The sequence below is a fragment of the Apodemus sylvaticus genome, chromosome 13 (assembly GCF_947179515.1).
Source record: "Apodemus sylvaticus chromosome 13, mApoSyl1.1, whole genome shotgun sequence".
Classification (NCBI taxonomy): Eukaryota; Metazoa; Chordata; class Mammalia; order Rodentia; family Muridae; genus Apodemus; species Apodemus sylvaticus.
In genome coordinates, this window is record NC_067484.1 from 32,982,934 (window position 1) to 33,007,459 (window position 24,526).

At 41.0% G+C, this 24,526-nt stretch overlaps 1 protein-coding gene across 1 annotated transcript in view; it reads left to right on the plus strand.

Moving 5' to 3' along the window:
• Atp8b1 (ATPase phospholipid transporting 8B1) overlaps positions 1-24,526 on the plus strand; it is a 137,734-nt gene that overhangs the window by 110,052 nt on the left and 3,156 nt on the right. The window contains exons 17-26 of the mRNA XM_052201387.1: positions 947-1,059; positions 3,048-3,212; positions 4,571-4,682; positions 5,988-6,063; positions 12,171-12,303; positions 12,700-12,988; positions 16,442-16,665; positions 17,817-17,900; positions 19,270-19,515; positions 19,869-20,007. Coding sequence (XP_052057347.1) covers positions 947-1,059; positions 3,048-3,212; positions 4,571-4,682; positions 5,988-6,063; positions 12,171-12,303; positions 12,700-12,988; positions 16,442-16,665; positions 17,817-17,900; positions 19,270-19,515; positions 19,869-20,007 — 1,581 coding nt within the window. The remainder of the gene's footprint in view (positions 1-946; positions 1,060-3,047; positions 3,213-4,570; positions 4,683-5,987; positions 6,064-12,170; positions 12,304-12,699; positions 12,989-16,441; positions 16,666-17,816; positions 17,901-19,269; positions 19,516-19,868; positions 20,008-24,526) is intronic.

The window sequence follows — 24,526 nt, forward strand, 5'->3', positions numbered from 1 at the left end:
TAGCATTATACCCTGCACTCTATCGAGCTGACCTGTAGGCATTTTCAGATCTTACCATGAACCCTCCAAAATGGTGTTCTGGTCTTTGTCTTTATCTCCCTCCTTCCATTTGTTTGGTTTTTTTTTTTGGGGGGGGGTTCAGAGATCAATTGGTGATTTAGATAATCCTGATTCTGAATAAAGACCGGTTCTTTGTCCTTTTTGAATCTTTCATATAGTGGCATTTCCAAAAAGCAAGGCCAGGCTTATTGTAGAATATCCCTTATTTGGCGTTTGTCTACTGTCCCTTGATGCTTATATCCTGGTCACATGTTGGCATGAAGATTACTAATACTCTGCCCTTCTCAAGGTGTCACTCTTCAAAGACAACCTCATGTTTCACTTTGTAGATGGTGATATTACCATTGCTTGGGTAAAAATGTGTTCATGAACTTTCCCACTGAGATGCCAAGCTTTTAATGAGTGGAGTTAGAATTCACGGAGTGCTTTCTAGGTGTCTAACTGATCATGGACTGGTGATCATGGCTGGAACCTACGTCAGAGAACTGAAAATCTTGTTAGCAATGGGGCATACTCCAAGATTATGCAGATTGAACACTGTAAGGAAGTGATGCCAGGAGCCTTGTTAAAGGCAGTAGATGGTGTGAGCTCAAAGTAAGAACGATTCCTACTGGTTAGTGTGGACAAAGAAAATTCTATGGAAAATATTAGCTTTCACAAAACACTGTACATAGTATGGAGCCCATAATTACTTGTTGAAAGGATACAGAAAACTGAACTGACCTGGAGTGAATAGTTTCATATCTGTCTCACTGCTACATTCAAAAAAGGTGACAGCTTGCCAAGTTTGTTGAGAGCAACACTTCAATTCATGTGGCTGATTTTTTTTTTATATATAAGAAACCAAACCTAATTTCATTACTGCTTCTTCTTCCCTTGCTACCAGTGAGGACTCCAGAAGGTAGCATCAGGCTGTACTGTAAAGGTGCTGATACCGTGATTTATGAGCGGCTCCATCGGATGAATCCTATGAAGCAAGAAACACAGGATGCTCTGGATGTAAGTTTCACCTTCGCTGTTCCTGCTGGAGAATCCACTCTTGCCTTCTAGGACTGTCTCCTCAACCACATGAGAACGACACTCACAGTTAGTGAACCCTCCCCTCACTTTGATGTCATGGGCAAGAAACAGCAAAGTAGGAACATGACAGGTGGTAGTTTTGCCCTTGCTGCCAATGTCTCAGAAAAGGATAGTGACACCCTTTCTTGGTATCTGAGTCTCCAGAGGTTACTGCTCTTCCAGAGACTTCAAGCAAGGAACAGCCTCCTTGAGCTGTAGACTTAATATCTCTGAGGTGACCAAGAATTTTACCAAATTCTAGGTGTAGAGTGAAGGAAAGAAAGTATTTCTATAGGTCAGGATAATAAAGCAAAGTATTAGATTACTGAGTTCTGATCCCTTTGCTGTAACCTATATACTCCATAGCTGCAAAGCTTTGTCTTGGGGAACTACATCCTTATTCCCTATTGAACTGCTAGAGTGCATCTGAAACTCACATTTTGGGAACATCCCTAATTCCACATTAAGTTTATACAGTGGTAGTGAGATCCTGAGGAGATCTGTTAGGACTGTGTCCCTTTTCTGCCTTTTTAACCAACCTGTGCCTTTGGGGCAGATGCTTATTATATGAAGTGAATTATCAATCTCCGTGCAAGGAGGGGAGGAAAACATTCTGCAGTGACACAAAGTTGCAAGAGACAACCCACTACCTAGGTTCCTGAAGTAAAGAGGTTCTTAAGAAAAGGTTGTTTTTGTCCTTTAAGAATCCATTTAGGGGCTGGTGAGATGGCTCAGTGGTTAGGAGCACTGACTATTCTTCCAGAGATCCTAAGTTCAATTCCCAGCAACCACATGGTGGCTCACAACCATCTGTAACAGGATCTGATGCTCTCTTCTGGTGTGTCTGAAGACAGCTACAGAGTACTCATAGACATAAAATAAATAAATCTATAAAAAAAATAAAATGAAAGAAAGAAAGGAAGTAAAGAAGGAAGGAAGGAAGGAAGGAAGGAAGGAAGGAAGGAAGGAAGGAAGGAAGGAAGGAAGGAATCCCGTTTGCTTTAGGAGAAGCCTGATAAGTGTATTGTTTACTGAGTGGTGGTTGCACTTTCAGATTATGCCCTGATACACACAAACAATGAATAGAACTCATTCTCATGAGAGCAAGGACAGTGTCTGTGAGGTCCACACAATGAAGACCTGTCCAAAGACTCCTTGGAAGTCAACCTGTGGTTGTCTCAGCTCTGCTGCCTCTGCTACAGAAGATGGGAAGTGAAGACCTTAGGGCTCAGATAGAGACTGTGTGAAACTGTTCACCACAGGAAATTTTCCACAAAAACTTTTCGTTAATGTTTGACCTAGTTTGATAGTCCCTTGCCAATTTTAAAATTGATTTGGTCTCAGTGTTTGGTTGAGAGTTTGGAGTTGATTGGACTTGAGACACAGTTTGAGGGAACGAGTCTTGGGTTTGTCTTGTCTCTGTATACACCATGATTATACTCTTTGTTATTGTCTTTGCCATTAAGAGCAATGGATTTTATTTATTCTTGTGACTTGATTTAAAAGAAAGACAGAGGTTTGTTTGCTTCATCTAATTTAGGTGCTAGAAATAGAATGTGTAGGACCCCTGAGATCCTTACAGAAGCAAAACTGACAATCCTTCATAGCTCATGGGCTCTTTTTAAATTCTCTCAGTAGAATACTTTAAGGTTTCACACTGGATCTACATACAAATAGATCAAGAAAGGTTCTTGAGACCCTATAGGATGGCTCAACAGGAAAAGACACTTTCCTCCAAGACTGATGAGACTCACACATGTGCCATGACAGGCATATATGGATGTGTGCACTCATGTACACACACACACACACACACACACACACACACACACACACACAAATATAAGTATAGTTTTTAAAAAGGTTTTTTTTTTTTTGGAAAGTAACTATTCTTTGCATGGGTGGATTTTGTCTTTTAAATAAAACAGATCTTTGCCAGCGAGACTCTCAGAACCCTGTGCCTGTGCTACAAGGAAATTGAAGAAAAAGAATTTGCAGAATGGAATAAGAAGTTTATGGCTGCCAGCGTGGCCTCCAGCAACCGAGATGAAGCGCTGGATAAAGTATACGAGGAGATTGAGAAAGACTTGATTGTGAGTTCAATCCTAGGAACTCTCTCCCTGATATTCTGAACAAATTTACATTTTTATTTCATTGCATCTCTGATGTCATGGTTTAGAGGGACTTCTCTGATGTATACAGTCGGTGCAAGCAGCTATACCAGTTGAATTTTTCTTGTTCAGCAGATAGAATAAAAGTCAATATCACAGAACAGAAACCCAAACTGAAAACATGTTTTTTTTAAAGGCAGGCTCCTTCCTATACTGCCCTGGCTGTATAAATACATTTCTTTGTTTGTTTGTTTGTTTTTGGTTTTTTTTTTTTTCGAGACAGGGTTTTTCTGCCACCACCACCTGGCTTATAAATACATTTCTAAACTTTGTGGTTCAGACTGGCCTTGAACTTACAGCAGTGAAGAAATTTCATTTGATACTTTAAGGGCAACAAACTAGCATTTAGTACTTTTATTGAGAGAATTACTAAATCAATTTAAATAATGGTAAAGTTTAGAGCAAAACAAAATGTTTCAAAAGTCATACATGGCTTTCTTAATTTTTTTAAGATTTATTTATGTATATAAGTTCTCTATTTGCATGTATGATGGTATGACAGAAGAGGGCATCAGATCCCATTATAGATAGTTGTGAGCCACTATGTGTTTGCTGGGAACTGAACTCAGGACCTTTGGAAGAACAGCCTGAGCCGAGCGGTGGTGTCGCACGCCTTTAATCCCAGCACTTGGAAGGCAGAGGCAGGTGGATTTCTGAGTTCGAAGCCAGCCTGGTCTACAGAGTGAGTTCTGGGACAGCCAGGGCTACACAGAGAAACCCTGTCTTGAAAATCCAAAAAAAAAAAAAAAAAAAAACAAACAAACAAACAAACAAAAAAAAAACCAGCCTGTGCTCTTAACTGTTGAGCCAGCACCACCACCCCACACCCCTGCCACCTGCTTTCTTGAATTTATGTACACAAGCATAATACCACCTTTAGCATGAGAAATGAGCTTACATTTATACAGTGCCAAAACACAATGAAAATGGATCTTTAACATCTTTTTGTGCTTGTAGTTTTTTATTGGGAACTCAACATGTAGCCCAAGCTAGCCTCTAATTTGTGGGTGGGCCTCCACCTCTGCCTCTTTAGTTCTAGATTTTCAGGGTGAGACCCCACACACCCTGTATCTACACTTGCCCTTTCTGCCTTAGTAAATTAAATGGCTTAAGAAGCACATTTTTGGGTGCTTTGGTTTGAGACAAGGATGCAATGTCCCAGCTTTTGATGACAACCTGGCTTTTTGTCATCCCAGCACCTACATCATTAGCTCCCCTTCTTAGATGCTGGCAAATTGCATTTAAAGGTATGTTGTATATGCTAATTTTGTTTATTCCAGCTCTTAGGAGCCACTGCTATTGAAGACAAGCTGCAGGACGGAGTTCCAGAAACCATTTCAAAACTTGCAAAAGCTGACATTAAGATCTGGGTACTTACCGGAGACAAAAAGGGTAATTTATCATTTGGGGGACACATCTGCTAAGTCACAGTATTTACAGTTGCTATTTCCTTTCCTTTATCTAAGATGATCTTTATAGACTCCCCACTCCATGGGAATGGAGGTGCTCCCTCCCCTTCAAAACCCTCCTCCTAGTCCAGCCCACCCTGACCTCTGCTTTCCCTCTCTCCAGCCAGAGGTGAGCTCCTCTCTGGAAAGGCCATGCTCCTTCCCTCCTGTCTCTCTAGCACTCCGCCATTTGTTGAACACAGACTAGAGCAATACAAAATGTTGCTACTACAACTTTGGTTTTCCTACCTAATTTTTTCAGGTCTTGAAAATTATAGCAAATATTTTTTGGGCTAGGAAATCATTTATCATTTAAACTTAAAACTTAAACAAGTCATTGTTCAGTGTTGATGCCTTTTCCTCCAAGCCTTCCCCCAGAGACTACTGTCTCTTGTTCCAATACCCTCCCAAGAGAAGCACTGCTCTGGCCTTGGACAAATACCTAGTGGGTGTTAATGCAAAGAAGGGGGGGGATCCTTAGCAGCAGCCCTGTTAGGGTTCATGGAAACAGTCATCTGTGCCCCAACCCTTGACTGTCTGATTAAGCCACAGGATATGAATGTTTAGGATTTTAATGGACATTAACTGATTACATAAGCACATAGTACATTTGATTATTTTCTTTCTCTTTTTCTTTTCTTTTCTTTTCTTTCTTTTCTTTTCTTTTCTTTTTTTTTCTTTTTAAGACAGGGTTTCTCTGTGTAGCCCTGGCTTATCAGGAAATCACTCAAATGCCTAATTAAAATCTGAAACTCTTTTAGCCCGGGCACGATATCACCTGTCTTCACTATACACAAGCCATAGTCAAATGCCTGTGATCCGTATGAAATTGTATATGTGATTTATATAAAATTGCTCTCAGGCTGTGTGTGTAAGGTTTGTCTGGAATACAAGTGACTTCATGTTTAGACTTGCATTCCATCCTCTAGATACTGTGTGTGTGTGTGTGTGTGTGTGTGTGTGTGCATGTGTATATGTGTGTGTGTGTGTGTGTGTGTATGTGTGTGTATGTGTGTGTGTCTGTATGTGATATAGTATGTGTGTGTGGTGTGTATGTGCATGTGTGTGGTGTGTGGTATATGTGTGTGTGTATGTGTGTATGTGTGATCTCGTGTGCATGCACACACTCACACATACTTCAGAGTCCAAAATCTCAAACACTTATGGTCCCAAGCATTTCAGATAAGGGATACTTAACATGGCTTGGATAAGCAGAAATAATGGTTGACGTAATTTTAATTTGTTGTAGAAACTGCAGAAAACATAGGTTTTGCCTGTGAACTTCTGACAGAAGACACTACTATCTGCTATGGGGAAGACATAAAGTAAGTACCCGCTATGGAAGGATGTAAAGTAGGTTCCTGCTTATGGGAGAACATTAGGTGGGACACCCTGCTGTGGGTAGATGCATACTAAATACCTGCCTGGGCCTCTGGTGTGAGAGGACAGGATAGCTGGGGTGGAGGGGTGGGGCGTTTGTTTGATGTTTTTTAATACAGTCTAAGGGCAGACTAAGGGCAGAAGGCTGAAAGCAGAAACTGGATCTAGATCACATCCTTGAGTCTCTTTTTCATGTTAAAATGAAAAGGGTATTCCTGTGTTACCATGGTTCCGCTCATTTTGAACAGATTTCAGTCAAGGGGACCTCGAAGCTTTAGGGAACCCTTTCTCTATATTCTTTAGAAGCCTTCTTTATTTGTCTACTGGGAAGTCAGAACTGGGAACACAGACGCACGCAGCCATCTCCAGCTTTCTGCATGGGCACTGGGCGTCCAAACACAAATCTTCTTGCCATTATGGCAGTCACAATTCACGGACCTGTCATCCCAGCCCATCACTTGCAAATTAATATGAGTTATGTTTATGTCTCTAAGGACTTCATCTTTTGAAACGAAACATAAGAGTCAAAAAAAAAAATGTCCCAGAATGAAAGTCTCAGTGAGTTAGTGAGTTATATCATACAGGTAGGTAGGTAAGTCATAAACTGGTAGTCTCTAAGGGACCATGCCTGATATTTCAAGCTTTGGCTTGTGCTGGGACATTCCTTAGCTTCTAATCAGTCACAGCAGACCTGGAAATGTGGCACAGTCTTGTTACAGGCTGTGAGAGTTCCTGTGATGTGTTTACTGCTGGCTTAATCATTCCATTTACTTATCAAGTTTTTTTTTAAAAAAAAAAAATCTGTCTTTTCTAAGGGCACAAAGTAGAATTAAGCTGTGAATATACATCTTCTGTGTTAGAACATTCTAACCCAGGATGCAATAGTGAGCCTTTCTAATGCAGTCAATCTGTAAGTCATCCCAATGTCTTAGGTAGACAAAGCTAGCATCCTCATGATCTAAACCCCTTCTGTTTGAATAAAAGCACATAGCCATGCCTCTTTGAAATTATATCTTTTTTGGTAAATACCAATAAGCATGTTTACTAAAGTGGTTTTTGATTGCAAGCAATTTGGTTAAGTCCCATATGGCTTTGTTTACTTTTTTTTCTTAATTGAAAAAGGAAGTAGAAACATTTTATGATAAAATTGAAGGCTTACATGGAAAATATTTCTAATAACAGTCAAGAAATATATAAAAACATGTTAAAATTGAAGATTTTCATGGAAAATTATACAGATAAAAACATTGCTAAATTAATTGGAAAAGGAAGTAGAAACATTTTTGATAATTAAACATGGAAATTATTTCAGATAAATTTGAAGAAATATATAGAAAACATGTTAAAGTTAATATGAAAATTATACAGAATAAATGGTAGGCATAATTGAAAGTAGAATTATAAATATTTTCTGATAAAATTGAAAATTTACAAGGAAAATAATTCTGATAAAATTGAAGAAATATATAGAAAAAGAGTTTAAATAGAAGATTTTTATTTAAAACAATACAGATAAATTGGTTGACTTTGCAAACATTTCTAAATTAATTGAAAGAATTATAAAATTGAATGAACTATAAACGTTTTACGATAAAATTGAAGATTTACATAGAATATATTTCTGATAAAATTGAAGAAATATATAGAAAATCACATTAAAATTGATGATTTTTACTGTGTCTCTGTTTAGTTTGTGTTTCCCTGATCTATCCATTGATGAGAGTGGGTGTTGAAGTCACCCACAATTATTGTGTGAGGTGCAATGTGTGCTTTGGGCTTTAGTAAAGTTTCTTTTACAAATGTGGGTGCCCTTGCATTTGGAGCATAGATGTTCAGAATTGAGAGTTGTTCTCGGTAGATTTTTCCTTTGATGAGTATGAAGTGTCCTTCTGTGTCTTTTTTGATGACTTTTGGTTGAAAGTCAATTTTATCTGATGTTAGAATGGCTACTCCAGCTTGTTTCCTGGGACCATTTGCTTAGAAATTGTTTTCCAGCCTTTTACTCTGAGGTAGTGTTTGTCTTTGACACTGAGGTGCATTTCCTGTATGCAGCAAAATGCTGGGACCTGTTTACATATCCAGTCTGTTAGTCTATGTCTTTTTATTAGGAAATTGAATACATTGATGTTAAGAGATATTAAGGAATAGTGATTGTTGCTTCCTGTTATTTTTGATGTTATTTTTATTTTTGGTGGTTATCTTCTTTTGGATTTGTTAAAAAAAGATTACTATCTTGCTTTTTTCTAGGGTGTAGTTGCATTTTCTTCTACTGTTGAGTCAAGGCTTTCTATGGTGTCTTCAGCACCTGAGATTCTTTCTTCTTTCTCTTGTATTCTTTTGTTGATGTTTGCATCTATGAATCCTGATTTCTTTCCAAGGTTTTCTATCTCCAGACTTGTCTCTCTTTGTGATTTCTTCATTGTTTCTACTTCCATTTTTAGATCCTGGACTTGTTTGTGTTTTCCTGTAATTCTTTAAGGAATTTTTGTGTTTCCTCTTTAAGGGCATTTACCTGTTGACCCATGTTCTCCTGTATTTCTTTAAGGGAGTTATTTATGTCTTTCTTGAAGTCCTTTATCAGCATCATGAAATAATGATTTTAAATCCAGCTTTTGCTTTTCCGGTGTGTTGGACTATCCAGGACATGCTGTGGTGGGAGAACCGGGTTCTGACACTGCCAAGTAGCCTTGGTTTCTGTTGGTAGGGTTCTTGTGCTTGCCTTTTGCCATCTGGTTGTCTCTGGTGTTAGTTGCTCTTGCTGTCTCTGACTGGAGCTCATCTGTCCTGTAGTCCTGTAAGCCTGTGTCTGTACTCCTAGGAGACCAACTCTCTTCTGGCAGGGTCTGTGCACAGAAGGCTGTGGAGCCACCTGACTCCCTGGTATAAATGGCACTTGGAAGACTCCTGTCCCAGCTGCTCCACTGATCGTATGCCCTGTGTGCTCCTAGCTCTTCCCCTCCAGAGATATTGGAGAGAAAGTGGAGATCTCACCTCCACGCTCAGAAGTGAAAGCCCTGCTGGGAGATCACTCTCTCCTGCACAGAAGGCTGTGGAGCCACCTGGCTCCCTGGTGCAAATGGTGACTCAAAGGCTCCTGTCCCAGCTGCTCCACTGATCATATGCCCTGTGCCCTTCATTTACTTTTTGTTTTGTTTTGTTTTTGGTTTTTGGTTTTTTTGAGACAGGGTTTCTCTGTGTAGTCCTGGCTGTCCTGGAACTCACTCTGTAGACCAGGCTGGCCTCGAACTCAGAAATCCGCCTGCCTCTGCCTCCCAAATGCTGGGATTAAAGGCGTGTGCCACCACTGCCTGGTCCTTCATTTACTTTTTATACTCAGGGTGCTTAATCACTTTCCGTCTCTCTTTTGAAAGGTGGGGCCTAAGCCAGACTAAATGGCATTAAATCTTAGGATCACTCTCTCAGCCAACTTTCCTTTCCAGTTATAGAGAGGCAAACCACCTTTCTCAGTGGTTCTTTGAAATGGTTGTTTCCATCAAATAGTTTGAACAGCCAATGTCACAGACTGGTCTGCTCCAGTCTTTTAATGACTTGTAGAACTCAGTCATTTTGAACTTGAAAATGAGAATTAAATTAATGTGGAAGGAAGTTAATAAATGCTTAAACCTCCGGGCAGTGCTTCTAAGTTTATATTTATTTATTGTTATTATTATTAATTATTGTTATTATTGTGCCTACACATGTCATGACACATATGTGGAGGCCAGAGGACAACTCTGTGAAGTCAATTCGCCTGTGGTTTTTGGTTTCTGTGGGTTCTGAGGGAACTCAGGCTTGTATAGCAGAGCTCGGTGCTCACTGTGCCCTCTCACTGATTCTGGAGCAATGATTCTAACTGAAATAGATTTTTGCCTTTCGAGCACATAGCTATGTCTGCAGACATCTTTGGTGTGTGTAATAGGAGAAGAAGGTCCTAACCGGGTTCTGGTGGACAGAAGCTAAGAATATGCTAACCCTTAGAGAAAGGACATATCCTGTAGCAGGTGACCTTGAATAATTGTCTGGCACAAGATACCATTAATGCCAAGGTTGAGAATCCTGCTTCTGAAGATGAAGAATAGCGGTGGTGTGTGTTGGATGGGGAAAGCTTCAGGCTGAGTGGGGAGACTTGAGTCCTTTTACCCGATTTCCAATGGACTCCCTGCAAGTAAAGTCACATCCTCTCTTTCTGCCTTCATTTCCTGATCTGTGAAATGAGGAGGTTGGCCTCTTCCACTCTAAAGGTCTATGGATAACCTTCCCATCATATGGAAGTGTTATGATAATCTATATTGATAAATTATAGAGAAGAAGGCTGGAGAGGTGGCTCAGCAGTTACAGATGCATCCTGCTCTTAGGGAGGACCTTTGTTCAGCTCCCAGCAACCTTGTTAGACAGCTCAGGCACCCACATATGCATGAAATACAGTCACACAGACACACAACGATACATAACCAAAACAAAAAATAAATCTTTATTAAAAATTAAGGCACCAATGCCAGATGGTGGCAGTACATGCCTTTCATCACAGCACTCGGGAAGCAGAGGCAAGAGAATCTCTGTGAGTTCGAGGCCAGCCTAGTCTACAGAGTAAGTTCTAGGATATCCAGGGCTATACAGAAAAACCCTGTCTCAAAAGATCAAAATAAATCAATAAATAAGTTAGTTAATTTATCAAATACTGAAAATTTTGGAAAGCAGATATGATTTTGAGTATGTGGGAAAAGCCATTTTTATGTCATACAATAGAGTGGTAAAAGTCACACCAAGACTGCTTCCCTTCTCTTGCATATGAATACATTGTTTCCTGAATCTTTATTTGGGTCTTTGAGAAGCAGTTAAATATCAGGGTGTCCCATGATGGCGGACTCAGGACTTAGACATTTCTCCACAGTGGAGGCACCATAGCTAAGGAGCAGAAGTACTCAGTGTCACAAACTGTTAGGAACATGCAACTCAAAATTGAGGAATATGGCTTATTTCTGGATGGCCAGAAGAGAAAGAAAAAATAAAATAAAAAGTGCCTGTGTGGCTGTGAAGATCAGGACTGTGGTGTGTGTCTGTGGAGTAAAACCTGTGGCTGCTCTGTTCTAGTGAGCAGAACACTGGCGTGTGTTGGTAGGGTGAACACATGTGGCTATGGTATGGGTCTTCCTTGAAAACATTAAAAATAGAATTTCATATTGTTCAGTAGTCCTATCCTGGGTACTTACTGGGAAGAGTTGAAAGCAGGATTTTGAAAAAATATATGCACAGCCAAATGTTTATACAGCACTGTTCACAGTAGCCAAGAGGTGAAAGCAAGCCACACATCCATTAATGTTTGAGTTGGATAAGCAAAACTCAACATATCCACCCAATGGAATATCACTTACCCCCGAAAGGGAAAGAAAGTATGGCATATGGTTGTGTAGCATTCACTGATGAGCCTGAAGACATCGGTGACGTGAGCTAGTCACAAAACAAGCAAACTTTACAAGACAGAGTGGCTCCCAGTGTGTGAATAGACTCACCCCTACCGAACTACACGCAACAGTGTGGTAAATGTCAGGCTGGGTACTTTGTAACATGGCTTTTTTTAAGTGAGGTCAAAATTAAAGTCTAAGGCCAGGCATGGTAGTGCATACCATTAATCCTAGCACTTGGGAGGCAGAGGCAGGGAGATTGTAACTTCGAGGCTAATTCGTTTATATAGTAAGTTCTAGGCTACATGGTGAGATTCTATCCTATATACAAATACACACATACACACATACATACATACATACACACACATACACACACACACATATACATGAATGAGATGTGTATGTGTGTGTGAGATCCAAATGCTAGGATTAAAAGTATGTATTATTATGCCTGGCCTTAGTCTTTAATTTTAATATATATATATATGTGTGTGTGTGTGTGTGTGTGTGTTGTGTGTAGTATATTATATATACATTTAATTTCTAATATGCAATATATTATAGATAATATGCAATATTTTATATATATATATATATGAGACATTTATAGTCACATGTTTCAAATTCTTCAATTTATTTTCCTTTAGCTCTCTTCTTCACACCAGGATGGAGAATCAGAGAAACAGAGGCGGAGTCTCTGCGAAATTTGCACCCCCTGTATATGAACCCTTTTTTCCACCTGGAGAAAACCGTGCCTTAATCATCACTGGCTCCTGGTTGGTGTGTATCAGTAGTGAGTCTTACCTGTCACTTAAGAAAGTTCACTGGGGCCATTCTTGATGACTTTTCATATCAATTGTCTGTCAATCTTTGTCTTTAGCCTATCACAATAAGTGTGACTTTCCTAAGTTTGAGTCTTAATGTTAGAGGTTATCTAAGAGACTAGAGCAAAATGGTGAAGTTAGTTATCAAGATAGTTCCACATGTGGGTAATTCCCACTTTTCCCTGAAAGACATGCATATTTTCTATAATTTTATTGTAAGTCTTTTTATCAGCACCATATAATCAGTGTTATAACCCATGGCCTTTCCTTCCCAGGACTCAAATCTTAGGAATGGTACTCATGGTGTAAAAACTAAAGTGATTGGTGGTGCTTTCTCCCTCTGGTGTCACAGAATGAAATCCTTCTAGAGAAAAAGACCAAGAGAAGTAAGATCCTGAAGCTGAAGTTCCCAAGGACAGAGGAGGAGAGACGGATGCGGAGCCAGAGTCGGAGAAGGCTGGAGGAGAAGAAAGAGCAGCGACAGAAGAACTTCGTGGACCTGGCCTGTGAGTGCAGCGCTGTCATCTGCTGCCGTGTCACACCCAAGCAGAAGGCCATGGTGGTGGACCTGGTGAAGAGGTACAAGAAGGCCATCACGCTGGCCATCGGAGACGGGGCCAATGATGTGAACATGATCAAAAGTGAGTCGTACATAGATGGCTTGCAACCAGCTTGCTGAACACACGTGGTAGGAGCATGGTGGGGGGGGGGGCGGGGGGCAGGAAGACGGTCTCTTCAGTTGCTAGGGCTGAGGCATCATAGGCAGGTATCACTGAAGGCTTTGCCCTCCTTGACCTACCCTCAGGGAAGCCTGCAGTATGCCCATCAGCAATGAGATTCACTGAACATCCTGTAGATGAGTTGTAGCTGGGAAACACTGTTTCCTTTATGTACAGTGTGCCTGATTTTCCTCAGGATGGTTCATTTTTAAGGTCTTAACAAAAAAGGTTTATTGATTGATTGATTGATTGATTGACTTAATGCATACAAGTACACTGTCATTGTCTTCAAACACACCAGAAGAGAACATCAAATCACAATTCAAATGATTCAGATGGTTGTAAGTCGTCATGCGGTTACTGGGAATTGAACTCAGGACCTCTGGAAGAATAGCCAAGGCTCTTCACCACTGAGCCATCTCTCCAGCTCCCACACTTAATATTTTTTAACTATTGTTTCTATCCTGATTAAAAAATGAGGTTCTCTGCAAATAAAATGTTTTTTCTTAATGCAATAAAGCCCTTGATATGTAATAAATTCTGCAAGAGGGTTCTGCTGGACTCAACATGGACTATTAATATCTCTCTCTCTCTCTCACTCTCTCTCCCTCCCTCCCTCCCTCCCTTTCTCCCTCCCTCCCTTTCTCCCTCCCTCCCTCCCTCTCTCCCTCCCTCTCTCCCTCCCTCTCTCCCTCCCTCTCTCCCTCCCCTGTCTCTCTCTCTCATTTATTTTGAGAATATTATTCTTTTTTACCTAAACCCTGAAGCAAACATTCCACCACAATCTCGCAGTGTTGATCTCCCTAGCAGACAGCCCGTGGTCTTTACTCTAGTTAGAGGACCCTAGGTATTCACCATGGAATAACTGTCATACAGAGACATGATTACACTGGCATTAGAGTGTGCAGACCAACCTCTGGTCCTCATCCATGTGTTGAATTCTAGTTCTTTCTTCTGCCTATGTTAACTGTAGGTAACATAATCAGATTATCTCCTAGCCAAAATACTTGGAACAAAGTGTGTCAGATTTGGCAATATTCCATTTTGGAAAAAAAAAAAAACATTGCATGGTTTCTACTCTTTGGGTGCTGTCAGATCTTTTTACACATTGGAGCATTTTAGAGTTTAAACTGTGGACTCTCAACTTCCATGGTGGTAGGAGAGCACCCATGCTGTCTTACCTGAGTATTGCTTCTCTTCTCACCACCAAACTCCCATGTCAGTTGGGGCTTCAGGTTAGAACCATTTTCTCATCTGAAACAAGAAAGTTATCCTCTCTGTCCTCTAACTCTTGAGATATTACCTTGTTACAGTTAAAGTGAGCTATGTGACTATATACACACATCCACTCACCACATACACACATGCACACAGTATACACATATCACACACAGAAACATACATACAGACATACACATATCACACACGCATATACACAGACAAACAGAGAAACACATACACATACATACAGGCACACAAACATATACACAGACACATACTAACATATACATTATGCATACACTCACACACACTGATACACACTACACATACACAAAAAAAACCCATACAGATGCTACATATACACAAACACACACACTGATACACACAGACACACACACACACACACACACACACACTCACACATACTGCCTGTTGTTCTGGGGAACTAAAGTGTGTCACCTATAACCAGATATTAATTGAGCCTATTTTATGACTCACAAGTCTATCTCTTTCTTTCCTCAGAGTCTCCTCTCCTTTCCTCCTTGGTATGTGCTAAGAGTCTCCCAGCCTGTCTTCTTGAGCAGGAGCCATCTGTATGACGTATGTCTTCTTGCCTTTTATCAACACGCGCATCTGTTACCACTGCTGGTTTCATCCCTCTCCTCTATCTGCTCTGGGCCTGTCCCACCACACAGATGCCACTGCTCTGAATGAGATCCCTCCCTCCTCTGTGGCCAGCTCTGGATTATTGTCCCACTGTGTACCCTTATATGACTGTACCTGTGTCACAAGAGTAACTTAAACATGGTTATCTTAAAGTCACAGTGTAGCTTTGAAAATTGAAAAAAAAAATCAGTTAAAATTGTTTTGATTAGGAATATTAGAAGACAAATAAAGCTGGTTTAAGAAAAAATTTTTCATAAAAAATATATAAGAATGTAGATCAGTTTGTAGAGTCTATCATGCACAAAGCCCTGGGGGACATCCCTACCACCACATAAATGAGATATAATAGAACAGAATTCCACCAAGAAGTAGAGGCAGGGGGATTGGGAGCTCAGGGCAATCCTTAGTTACATAGTGAGTTAGAGACAAGCATGAACTACATGAGACAAAACTTCAAAATAAAGTCAATTAAAAAAATAAGACAAGCAAATAAACAAAATCATGTAACGATGTCTCATCCTGGCCAAGAAGCCAGGTTTCAGAAAGATATTGGATTTAGGACCTAAAATTCCCAGGGGAGCCTAATGCCTATTGGTCTGCCTGCCTGTCTGTCTTTCTTACTCTCTCAACGACCTTCAGGGGGAAAAATCCATTCCACACTAAGATAATTACATGATAAAATTCTAGACACTAGGTATAGCTGCTAATTCTAGGATTCTAAAAAGAGAAGAATTGGTCCAAACCTAGGTTTTCTATCAGTTAGGATTCAGTACAGAAAACAGAACCTGGTAATACAGGGTTATAAGTGCCCTCAAAGACTTTTAATGGACTGAAGAAATTTCTAGGCTGAGTAGCCTCTGGACCATTCACTAGAGGAGGACTTTTTTGGTCCCTCTAAAGAGCTTCTCAACTGAGATGTCTTTATGGTTGCCCATAAGTATCTGGGAAGCTGGAATGGATATGAATTCTGCTACAGATATGTCAAAGGGGGAAGGAAATTCTGGGCTCCAGGTCACCTCAGTTTCCAAGTCATGAGTGGACCCCAATCGCAATGAGCCCAACTACAGCAGAGTCTGGGAAAGTATGCTAATTTGCTTTCCTGCCTTACTACTTACAACAAAGGCAGAATAGAGGTTAACAGGGCTAGTTTTGCAGCATCTACCATACGTGAGGTGCAGCTGACTTATCTGTGGCCCATAAGGGTGCCTGGGACTCACCCTGTGGGTGAAAGGGATGGCTGATGTGTTGGGTAGATAATACAGATGGAATTCCCCACCCACCTGAGATCCTATCACAACTATTTAGGGAGTCCCATCTGGGCTTGGTCTAGCATACTTATCCCTCTGAATTGAAATCAGGAGCTGGTGGCGGGGAATGGTATGCAAGAGTTTGTGTGTTTTTGTTTTGCGATGGAAAAATCTTATATCTCTCAATGCTTTGCCTTAAAAGCGATGTCTGACCCGCCATTTCTTTTCCCTCTGCCCCCAGCTGCCCACATTGGTGTTGGAATAAGTGGACAAGAAGGAATGCAAGCTGTCATGTCCAGTGACTATTCTTTTGCTCAGTTCAGATATCTGCAGCGGTTGCTGCTGGTCCATGGCCGGTGGTCTTACATAAGGATGTGCAAGTTCCTACGATACTTCTTTTACAAGAACTTTGCGTTTACTTTAGTTCATTTCTGGTACTCCTTCTTCAATGGCTACTCAGCCCAGGTAATATAACATGATTCCTTTAAAACTATTTTTTGAATAGAATTTTTTTAAAGATTTATTTTATGTAGATGAGTACGCTGTAGCTGTCTTCAGATACATCCAAAAAGAGCATCAGATCTCATTATAGATGGTCCTGAGTCACCATGTGGTTGCTGGGAATTGAACTCAGGGCCTCTGGAAGAACAATCCGTGCTCTTAACGGCTGAGCTATCTTAACCTCCAGCCCTTGAATAGAATGTTTATATAAATAAAATGCTAGCTCTTTTAAACATTTTATGTATTCGTTTGTTTATTGTGTGTGTATCTGTCTATGTGTGTACATGGGGTGGTGCATAAGCACCAAAGTGCACATGTAGAGGTCAGAGAAACAGCTTTGGGGAGTCGGTTCTCTTCCATCTGTAGCTGAGCTCCAGAGATTGACCTCAGGTCACCAGGCTTGAGTGACAGGTGCCTTTGCCTCTGGAGTAACTTTGCCAGCCTTCCTGAACTAGTTTTATTTCAGTATTATTTTTTGAGTGTTAAAAAAAAATTTTTAAATGTCTCGTTTCAGTTTCAGAATTCTAATTTCATTTAACAAGGAAGTATAGAAATGATGAACACGGCTGCAGAGATGCCTCTAGGTTAAGGGTACACACTGTTGCACAGGACCGGAATTTGGATCCCAAATACCTATGTCAGGTGGTTCAGACTACTTGTAACTCCCATCCCAAAGATCCAAAGCCCTCTTCTTGCATCTATGGGCACCTACACGCATGTGCTCATAACCATACACAGATGCACACACATAACCATAATTTAAAATTTTAAAGGTTTTTTTAAATAAACACTGATTTTATTTTACTAGCATTATCAGTCAGAATAGAATATTTTGGCAAAACCTTGTAGTGTTCACACAGTTCACACACACACACACAACACACACACACACACACACAACACATATTTAAGTAGACAAGTTGTGGGGATTGTTGCTATGGAAAAGCCTGTGGTACATCTCACTGCATAGACAAACTCTTATTTTATAGAGCCAGCTGAGGTCTATTTCCTCTTCAGGAGAGGTCCACACTTGGCAGGAGGCGATCCTGCATGGGGAAAGCAGACCTGTAATCTGTCTTTGTGCGTGACACAGAGCCTCTGTCTTCTGTTTGCAGACGGCGTACGAGGACTGGTTTATCACCCTCTACAATGTGCTCTACTCCAGTTTGCCTGTGCTGCTCATGGGCCTGCTTGACCAGGTGGGAGCCCTGGGTTGACGAACTCTAGGAAGAACTCTCTGGTGCCAGGGAGGTTACAGACAGCACATGCGTGCATTCTTCTGGCTTCACTCACCCTGATAAACCCTTGCACACCCATCAAGCAACAATAGCTGCTTTCTGCTCTGTTCCAAGAAGAGTTTCTGTAGCTCACTGAGCTCAGGCAAGGGTGTTCACATTTTCCTTTCAGACATTTGTTCAGACGACACCTGAGAATTCAGCATGATTTATATTAGCAACTTATTTTAAAAGTAAATTTTAAGGCCGAGTGTTGGTGGCACACACCTGTAATCCCAGCACTTGGGAGACAGGCAGGCAGATTTCTGAGTTCAAGGCCAGCCTGGTCTACAGAGTGAGTTCCAGGACAGCCAGGACCACACAGAGAAATCCTGTCTCGAAAAACCAAAAAAAAAAAAAAAAGTAAATTTTAATAGTTTCCAAAGCTTATCTAATTCCTAAATCATGTTTCGTCTGACAAGTTATTCTTTTTTTTTTTTTTAAGATTTATTTATTATATGTAACTACACTATAACTGTCTTCAGACACACCAGGAGAGGGCATCAGATCCCATTACAGATGGTTGTGAGCCACCATGTGGTTGCTGGGATTTAAACTCAGGACCTTCGGAAGAGCAGTCAGTGCTCTTAACCACTGAGCCATCTCTCCAGCCCCTAAGTTATTCTTTTTTTTAATATTTTATTTGCATCCACTTTCCTTGTTGATCACAGCCTCTCCCTCCTCTCTTCCCAATCCCACCCTTACAAATCCCTCCCCCCATCCCACTGCCTCCGCCCTTCTAATCAGGGAAGGGGAGCCTCCCTTGGGTACTACCCCACCCAGGGGCATCTAGTCCCATTGTTTGAGGCCATTCCAAGCAATTCAAGTGGGGGATGGGGGCAGGGGGAATCCAATGGCAGGGAACAGAGACTGAGGCAGCCCACAATCCTCTTGTTAGGTGTTAGGAAAGGGATAATTAATAAGAAATAATTGGAATAATTAAGGATTAACTTACCAACTTCTGTGTATTCTCCCTCTAGATTTGTAATAATACAAATACATCCTCTCAGGAGGGTAGAAACTAATCTCCACATACTATTTGACATTACTTATCAATTGTCTTTACTAGCAGTGATCAGTCCCCCATAGCCATAGTCTATAAACATTGAATGGTGATGAGCTAAAGCTTTATGACTGACCTCTGCGCACAAAAATACTGATTAGACTTCCCGCTTGCCTTCCTAAACCACAGGGTCAAGTGTTTGTAAGTTGCAGCTGTTTGTGAGATCCGAGATGCTCACTGTGATGTCCTGGCATCCTTGACCTGACAGGTGCATTTTGTTTTCTCTTTAAGGATGTGAGTGACAAACTGAGCCTGCGATTCCCTAAGCTGTATGTAGTGGGACAGAGGGACTTGCTGTTCAACTACAAGAGATTCTTTGTCAGTTTGCTGCATGGGGTCTTAACCTCCATGGTCCTCTTCTTTATACCTCTTGGAGCTTATCTGCAAACAGTGGGACAGGATGGAGAGGCACCTTCAGACTACCAGTCCTTTGCCGTCACGGTGGCCTCGGCTCTAGTAATAACGGTCAACTTCCAGGTATGTGGCTTTCCTGGACCATATCTTGTATGTGTTAGTATCTGCACTTCTATACCTAGGTGGGCCTGTTCTCAGAGCCCCTGTCACTTTACAGAATCAGAATGTTCTTTCCATCCCTCACCCTAGCAGGTGTCCTCTCTCTGGCTTCAACCAAGGATGGTTTGGTCTCTGGGTGTTCACTGTACAAACCAAACGATACCCAAATTGGCAGATTCCACTTTGAGGGTTCACAGATCCTTCCTTCTCCTGCTAAATTCCCCAAATGAGTGCTCAAGTTTTGTTTTGTTTTGTTTTGTTTTGTTTGTTTGTTTGTTTGTTTTTTTTTTTTTTTTACCCCTCTGGTTTCCCAACAGATCGGCTTGGATACTTCATACTGGACTTTTGTGAATGCCTTTTCAATTTTCGGAAGCATTGCACTGTACTTTGGCATCATGTTTGATTTCCATAGTGCTGGGATACATGTTCTCTTTCCGTCTGCATTTCAGTTCACAGGTTAGTATTTCTCAGATTCTGAGAGTAAGTAAAAGTTGGTGTCATTAGATTACAAACTGACGTAATCACTGGTTGAGTACAAAAATGAATATTCTAATAGGAATTGAATGGCTGTGACTGATTAGAAGGGGCTAAGCAAGGTAAAGTCATATTAAGACACAGCTTAAAGGTTAAAAAGGCTTCGGCCAGCAAGATGAACCAGCAGGTAAATAACTGTGCCCACCACCCAAGTCTGGCAATCTGTGGGCTCACATGGTGGAAGGAGAGAAAGAATTCCCAAAACAATCTGTCTTCTGACTTTCATCTGCAAATATGCTCACACATGCTCACACACACACACACACACACATTTAGCAGAAGTCTTTCAGAAAAGATTTAAAAGTCAGAGCTGAAAAGATAGACCAGGGGTTAAGAGGACATACTGCTTTTGCAGGGGACCCGAGATCAGTAAATAAGGATGGTGGGCACAGTTACTTACCTGCTGGTTCATCTTGCTGCCCCAAGCCTTTCAACCTTTAAGCTATCTTATTTAACAGAGTCCCAGCTGAGTCTGTGTGGCTTTAACTTGCTTAGACCCTTCCAAACAGCCGCCAAAACCCAAACAGGTGGCTCCCAATCGCCTGTGACTCCAGTTCCAAGGGATCCATGCCCTCTTCTGGCCTTTCCAGGCACCACATTCAGAGTTTTAAGACATAATTTTATGCCCAGCAGCAGTAGAAGACCCATAGCAAATGAACTTACAGCGTTTTTGGAGGCTCTTTGTAGCACAGTACTTTGTCAGGGATTTTGGTTTGTGTTTGTTTCTTTATGTCTGGAACCTTTATGTATATATTATGGTTTCCAGTTTGTTTGTTTGTTTGTTTGTTTTGGATTTGGTTTTTTAGAGACAGGGTTTCTCTGTGTAGCCCTGGCTGTCCTGGAACTCACTCTGTAGACCAGGCTGGCCTCGAACTCAGAAATCCACCTGCCTCTGCATCCCAGAGTGCTGGGATTACAGACGTGCGCCACCACCACCCAGCGGTTTCCAGTTTTATGTTTGCATGAAATTTCTGTATGTGAACGTGTGTCTCCACATCTGTATGTGTCTCTTGTGCTTTTTTTTGTGGCTCTTCTTTTTCTGTTTATTTGTTTTTTATTGTATCTTCTTTTATTATTATTTTTAGGTGCCTATTTGTATTCTAATGAGAGAGAGAGAGAGAGAGAGAGAGAGAGAGAGAGAGAGAGAGAGAGAGAGAGAGAGAGAGAGAAAGGAAAGGGCATGGATTTGGGTGGGAAGAGGAAGAAGATCAGGGAGGGGCTGGGGGAGAGAACACCTTGATCCTAAACTATATGAAAAAAAATCTATTTCCAATTTAAAAATTAAAATGAAATTCAAATTGTATTCAGTAAAAAAATAATAAATAAAGCACAATTTAACCAAAGGTTAAATTGCTGGGAGCGGTGTTGTAAGCCGTAATCCAAGCACATGAGGACAGACGGGAAGAGGATTCCTCCAAGTTCTGCATTGGCCGGATCTTTAACGTGAGCTCCAGGCCAGCTGGGCTAAAGAGCAAGGCTCTGCCTTTATCAAAGAAAAAAGAAGAAGAAACAGCAAAAAGAGGAGGTAGAGGCAGCTAAATAAAGCCTTCCCCCACTCTCACAACACCTAATCTTGCTACTTTTGACACATTGAGTGCATGTATATTGCTGAAAGAATAATGTTTAATCTTTCCAAAATACTGTCTGAAAATGCATGGTGAACTATAAAACACGTCATGTATTTTGACCAGGTGTTTCTACTTTAAGGTTCTTTGTACAAAAAGTGTAAAGCACTATGACAGCTTTAATTATTTTTTAAAGGGGGTATGGAAATAGGGCAAAGACTTAAGAATATTAAATTAGCTAATCAAATGATGAATTACTAATACAATGGAAACCGAGAACTCAGAAGTCGGGTCCGTCTTTGGGAATGTGTGTTGAGCAGCAGTTCAATGGACAGTACATTGAAGCCGCGGGCACTGATGAGTCTAACTGTGAAAAACACAGGGCTTAAGCCCTAGAGGTTGGCGCTGGAGATGGCTCAGCAGTTAAGAGCACTGGCTGCTCTTCCAGAGGACCTAGGTTTGACTCCCAGCATCCACATGGTGGCTTACGGCCATCTGTAACTCCAGCTCCAAGAAATCCAACACTGTCTTCTGGCTTCCTAAAGCACCAAGCATGCATGAGATGCACGGGCATGCAGTGAAGCAAAACACCCATATACATAAGATGTAAAAGTAAGAAAACAAACAAACAAAACAAGAAAAACACAAAAAACACAAAATTTAAGAGCCAGAGGTTAGTAGTTTAAAAACAGGGCTGCTGCACTCTGAGCTCACAGAGCTGTGGCTGTCCTGCACAGGATCAAGCCAGCCACTCTTTCAGTGTGGTGGGGGAAGGGGCTCGTGAGCCCTCTGCCTCTTGAGCCCTCTGTCTCCTGGTGAGACAGTTGATGGCTTCTGAGCAAGGGAGAGTCAGATTTCTTTAAGGGTGTCACCCCTGGCAGATCTACCTTGGTCTTGTAAATGCCCCATTCTTCAGTATATGGGTAGCACAAAATAGACTCAGGGGGTTATTAAAAAAAGAAGAAGAAAGGAAAAGAGAAAAAGGAAGGATAAGAAGTTGGGAGGGGTTGATCTGGGAACTGTTAGAGGAGTAGAGTTTAAATATGATCGAAATATACTGTATATGCATTGTATACATTATATCAAACTGATATAAATATCATAAAGACAAAAATAAACATAAGCTGGACTTGTAAGATTCTCAAGTAGTTTGAATTTACAATGAAGTAAAAATTCTCCATAACTTTCTTTTTGAATAGAAGATTGGGATATTATGGCCATTGTTGGGTCAGAAACATTTGTTGCTATGGTAACCCTTTTCATCTCTGGATGGGGCTAGTTTTCATGATTTTTGGTTTTTTCTTGCTCTCTAAATGCTTACTTAAAACATTCCTATGTGAAGTGGGTTTTTTAATCTAATTTATCTTTAGTAGTTTAAAAACAAAGACTCTGTGTGTGTGTGTGTGTGTGGTGTGTAAATATGAGTAAAGTTTTGAAAACTAGAAGGAGAATAAGAGAAGGTAAAGATAGACAATGAAATAAGAGGGAAGACGAGCAAAGGATGCCCAGGCTACCGAGGAGCAGAAGACACCATGGGGAAGAAGTTCTGTAGCAGATTAAGACAAGCAGTAGAGCAGTAGTGTGGAAAGTGGGACGGAGGAGGTGGAAATCAACTCTGAAAAAGAAAATGCCAGAATGAAATCCGGTACCTTGTGTGCTAATTTTAAAAAAGATAAAAGTTTTTAAATTTTAAAAATTAATTTTAAAAACTCATATAAAGTACTGAAAGCTTTGTGATAAATTCACCTCTAGATGTTGGGGAAATGTATATATGATCACCTGCTCGTATTATAAAATCAGACAGCAAATCAGCAATTCCTGTGGTCAACGCTTGGCTCCAGTCACAGAGTGGGTGGGGTTTGATCTTGGGGCTGCCCTGGCTAGTCGTGTTCTCTTGGGCAAACTTACTAAGCTCTCGATTCAGTTTCCCGATGTGGCTCAGACAACAGCTCCTACCTCTCAGAATAGATTGAAAGGCACGGCCTATATATAACACTATGACAAATGTGTGGAGTTTCTGGCCAAAACTATTCTTAAAATGGGGTACAGAGCTAAACAGGAAATTCTCAACAGAGGAATCTTGAATGGCCAAGAAACACTTAAAGAAATGTTCAACATCATTAGTCATCAAGGAAATGCAAATCAAAACAACCCTGATATTCCACATTCCGCCAATCAGAACGGCTAAAACCAAAAACTCAGGTGACAGCAGACGCTGGCTATGGAGGACATGGAGGAAGAGGAACACTCCTCCATTGCTGGTGGGATCCCAAACTTGTACAACCACTCTGGAAATCAATCTGGAAGTTACTAAGAAAATTGGAAATAGTTCTACCTGAAGACCTAGCTATACCACTCTTGGGTATATACCCAAAAGAGGCTCCACCATATCCCAAGGACACGTGCTCCACTATGTTCATAGCAGCTTTATTCATAACTGTTTTGTTTTTAACATTTTTGAAACTCTACTGCCAAATGACCCCAAGGACCTGGTGCCTGCTGTGGGCTCCATCTTAGCTCTGATTTTCCATCGTTTGTTGACACAGCATTAACTAAAGCATCTTCCCTCCTTTCATTCATGTTTACCAGCTTGTAGCAGACAATTGACCTTTTTTGGCTTTTAAAATAAGCTTTCCTGCCCAGCAGTGGCGGCACATGCCTTTAATCCCAGCTCTCAGGAGACTGAGGCAGGCAGATTTCTGTGACCTTGATCTGTAGACCTGGCTGGTTTCTCTGTAAAACCCTGTCTTAAACCAAACCAAACCAAACCAAACAATGAATTCCTGTCTGCAATCTCTGAACCCTGGAGGCTTCTGGGTGAGACCCTGTCTCAAAAAATCTGAAAACAAACAAACATGTTTCTGGAGCAGTGTGAT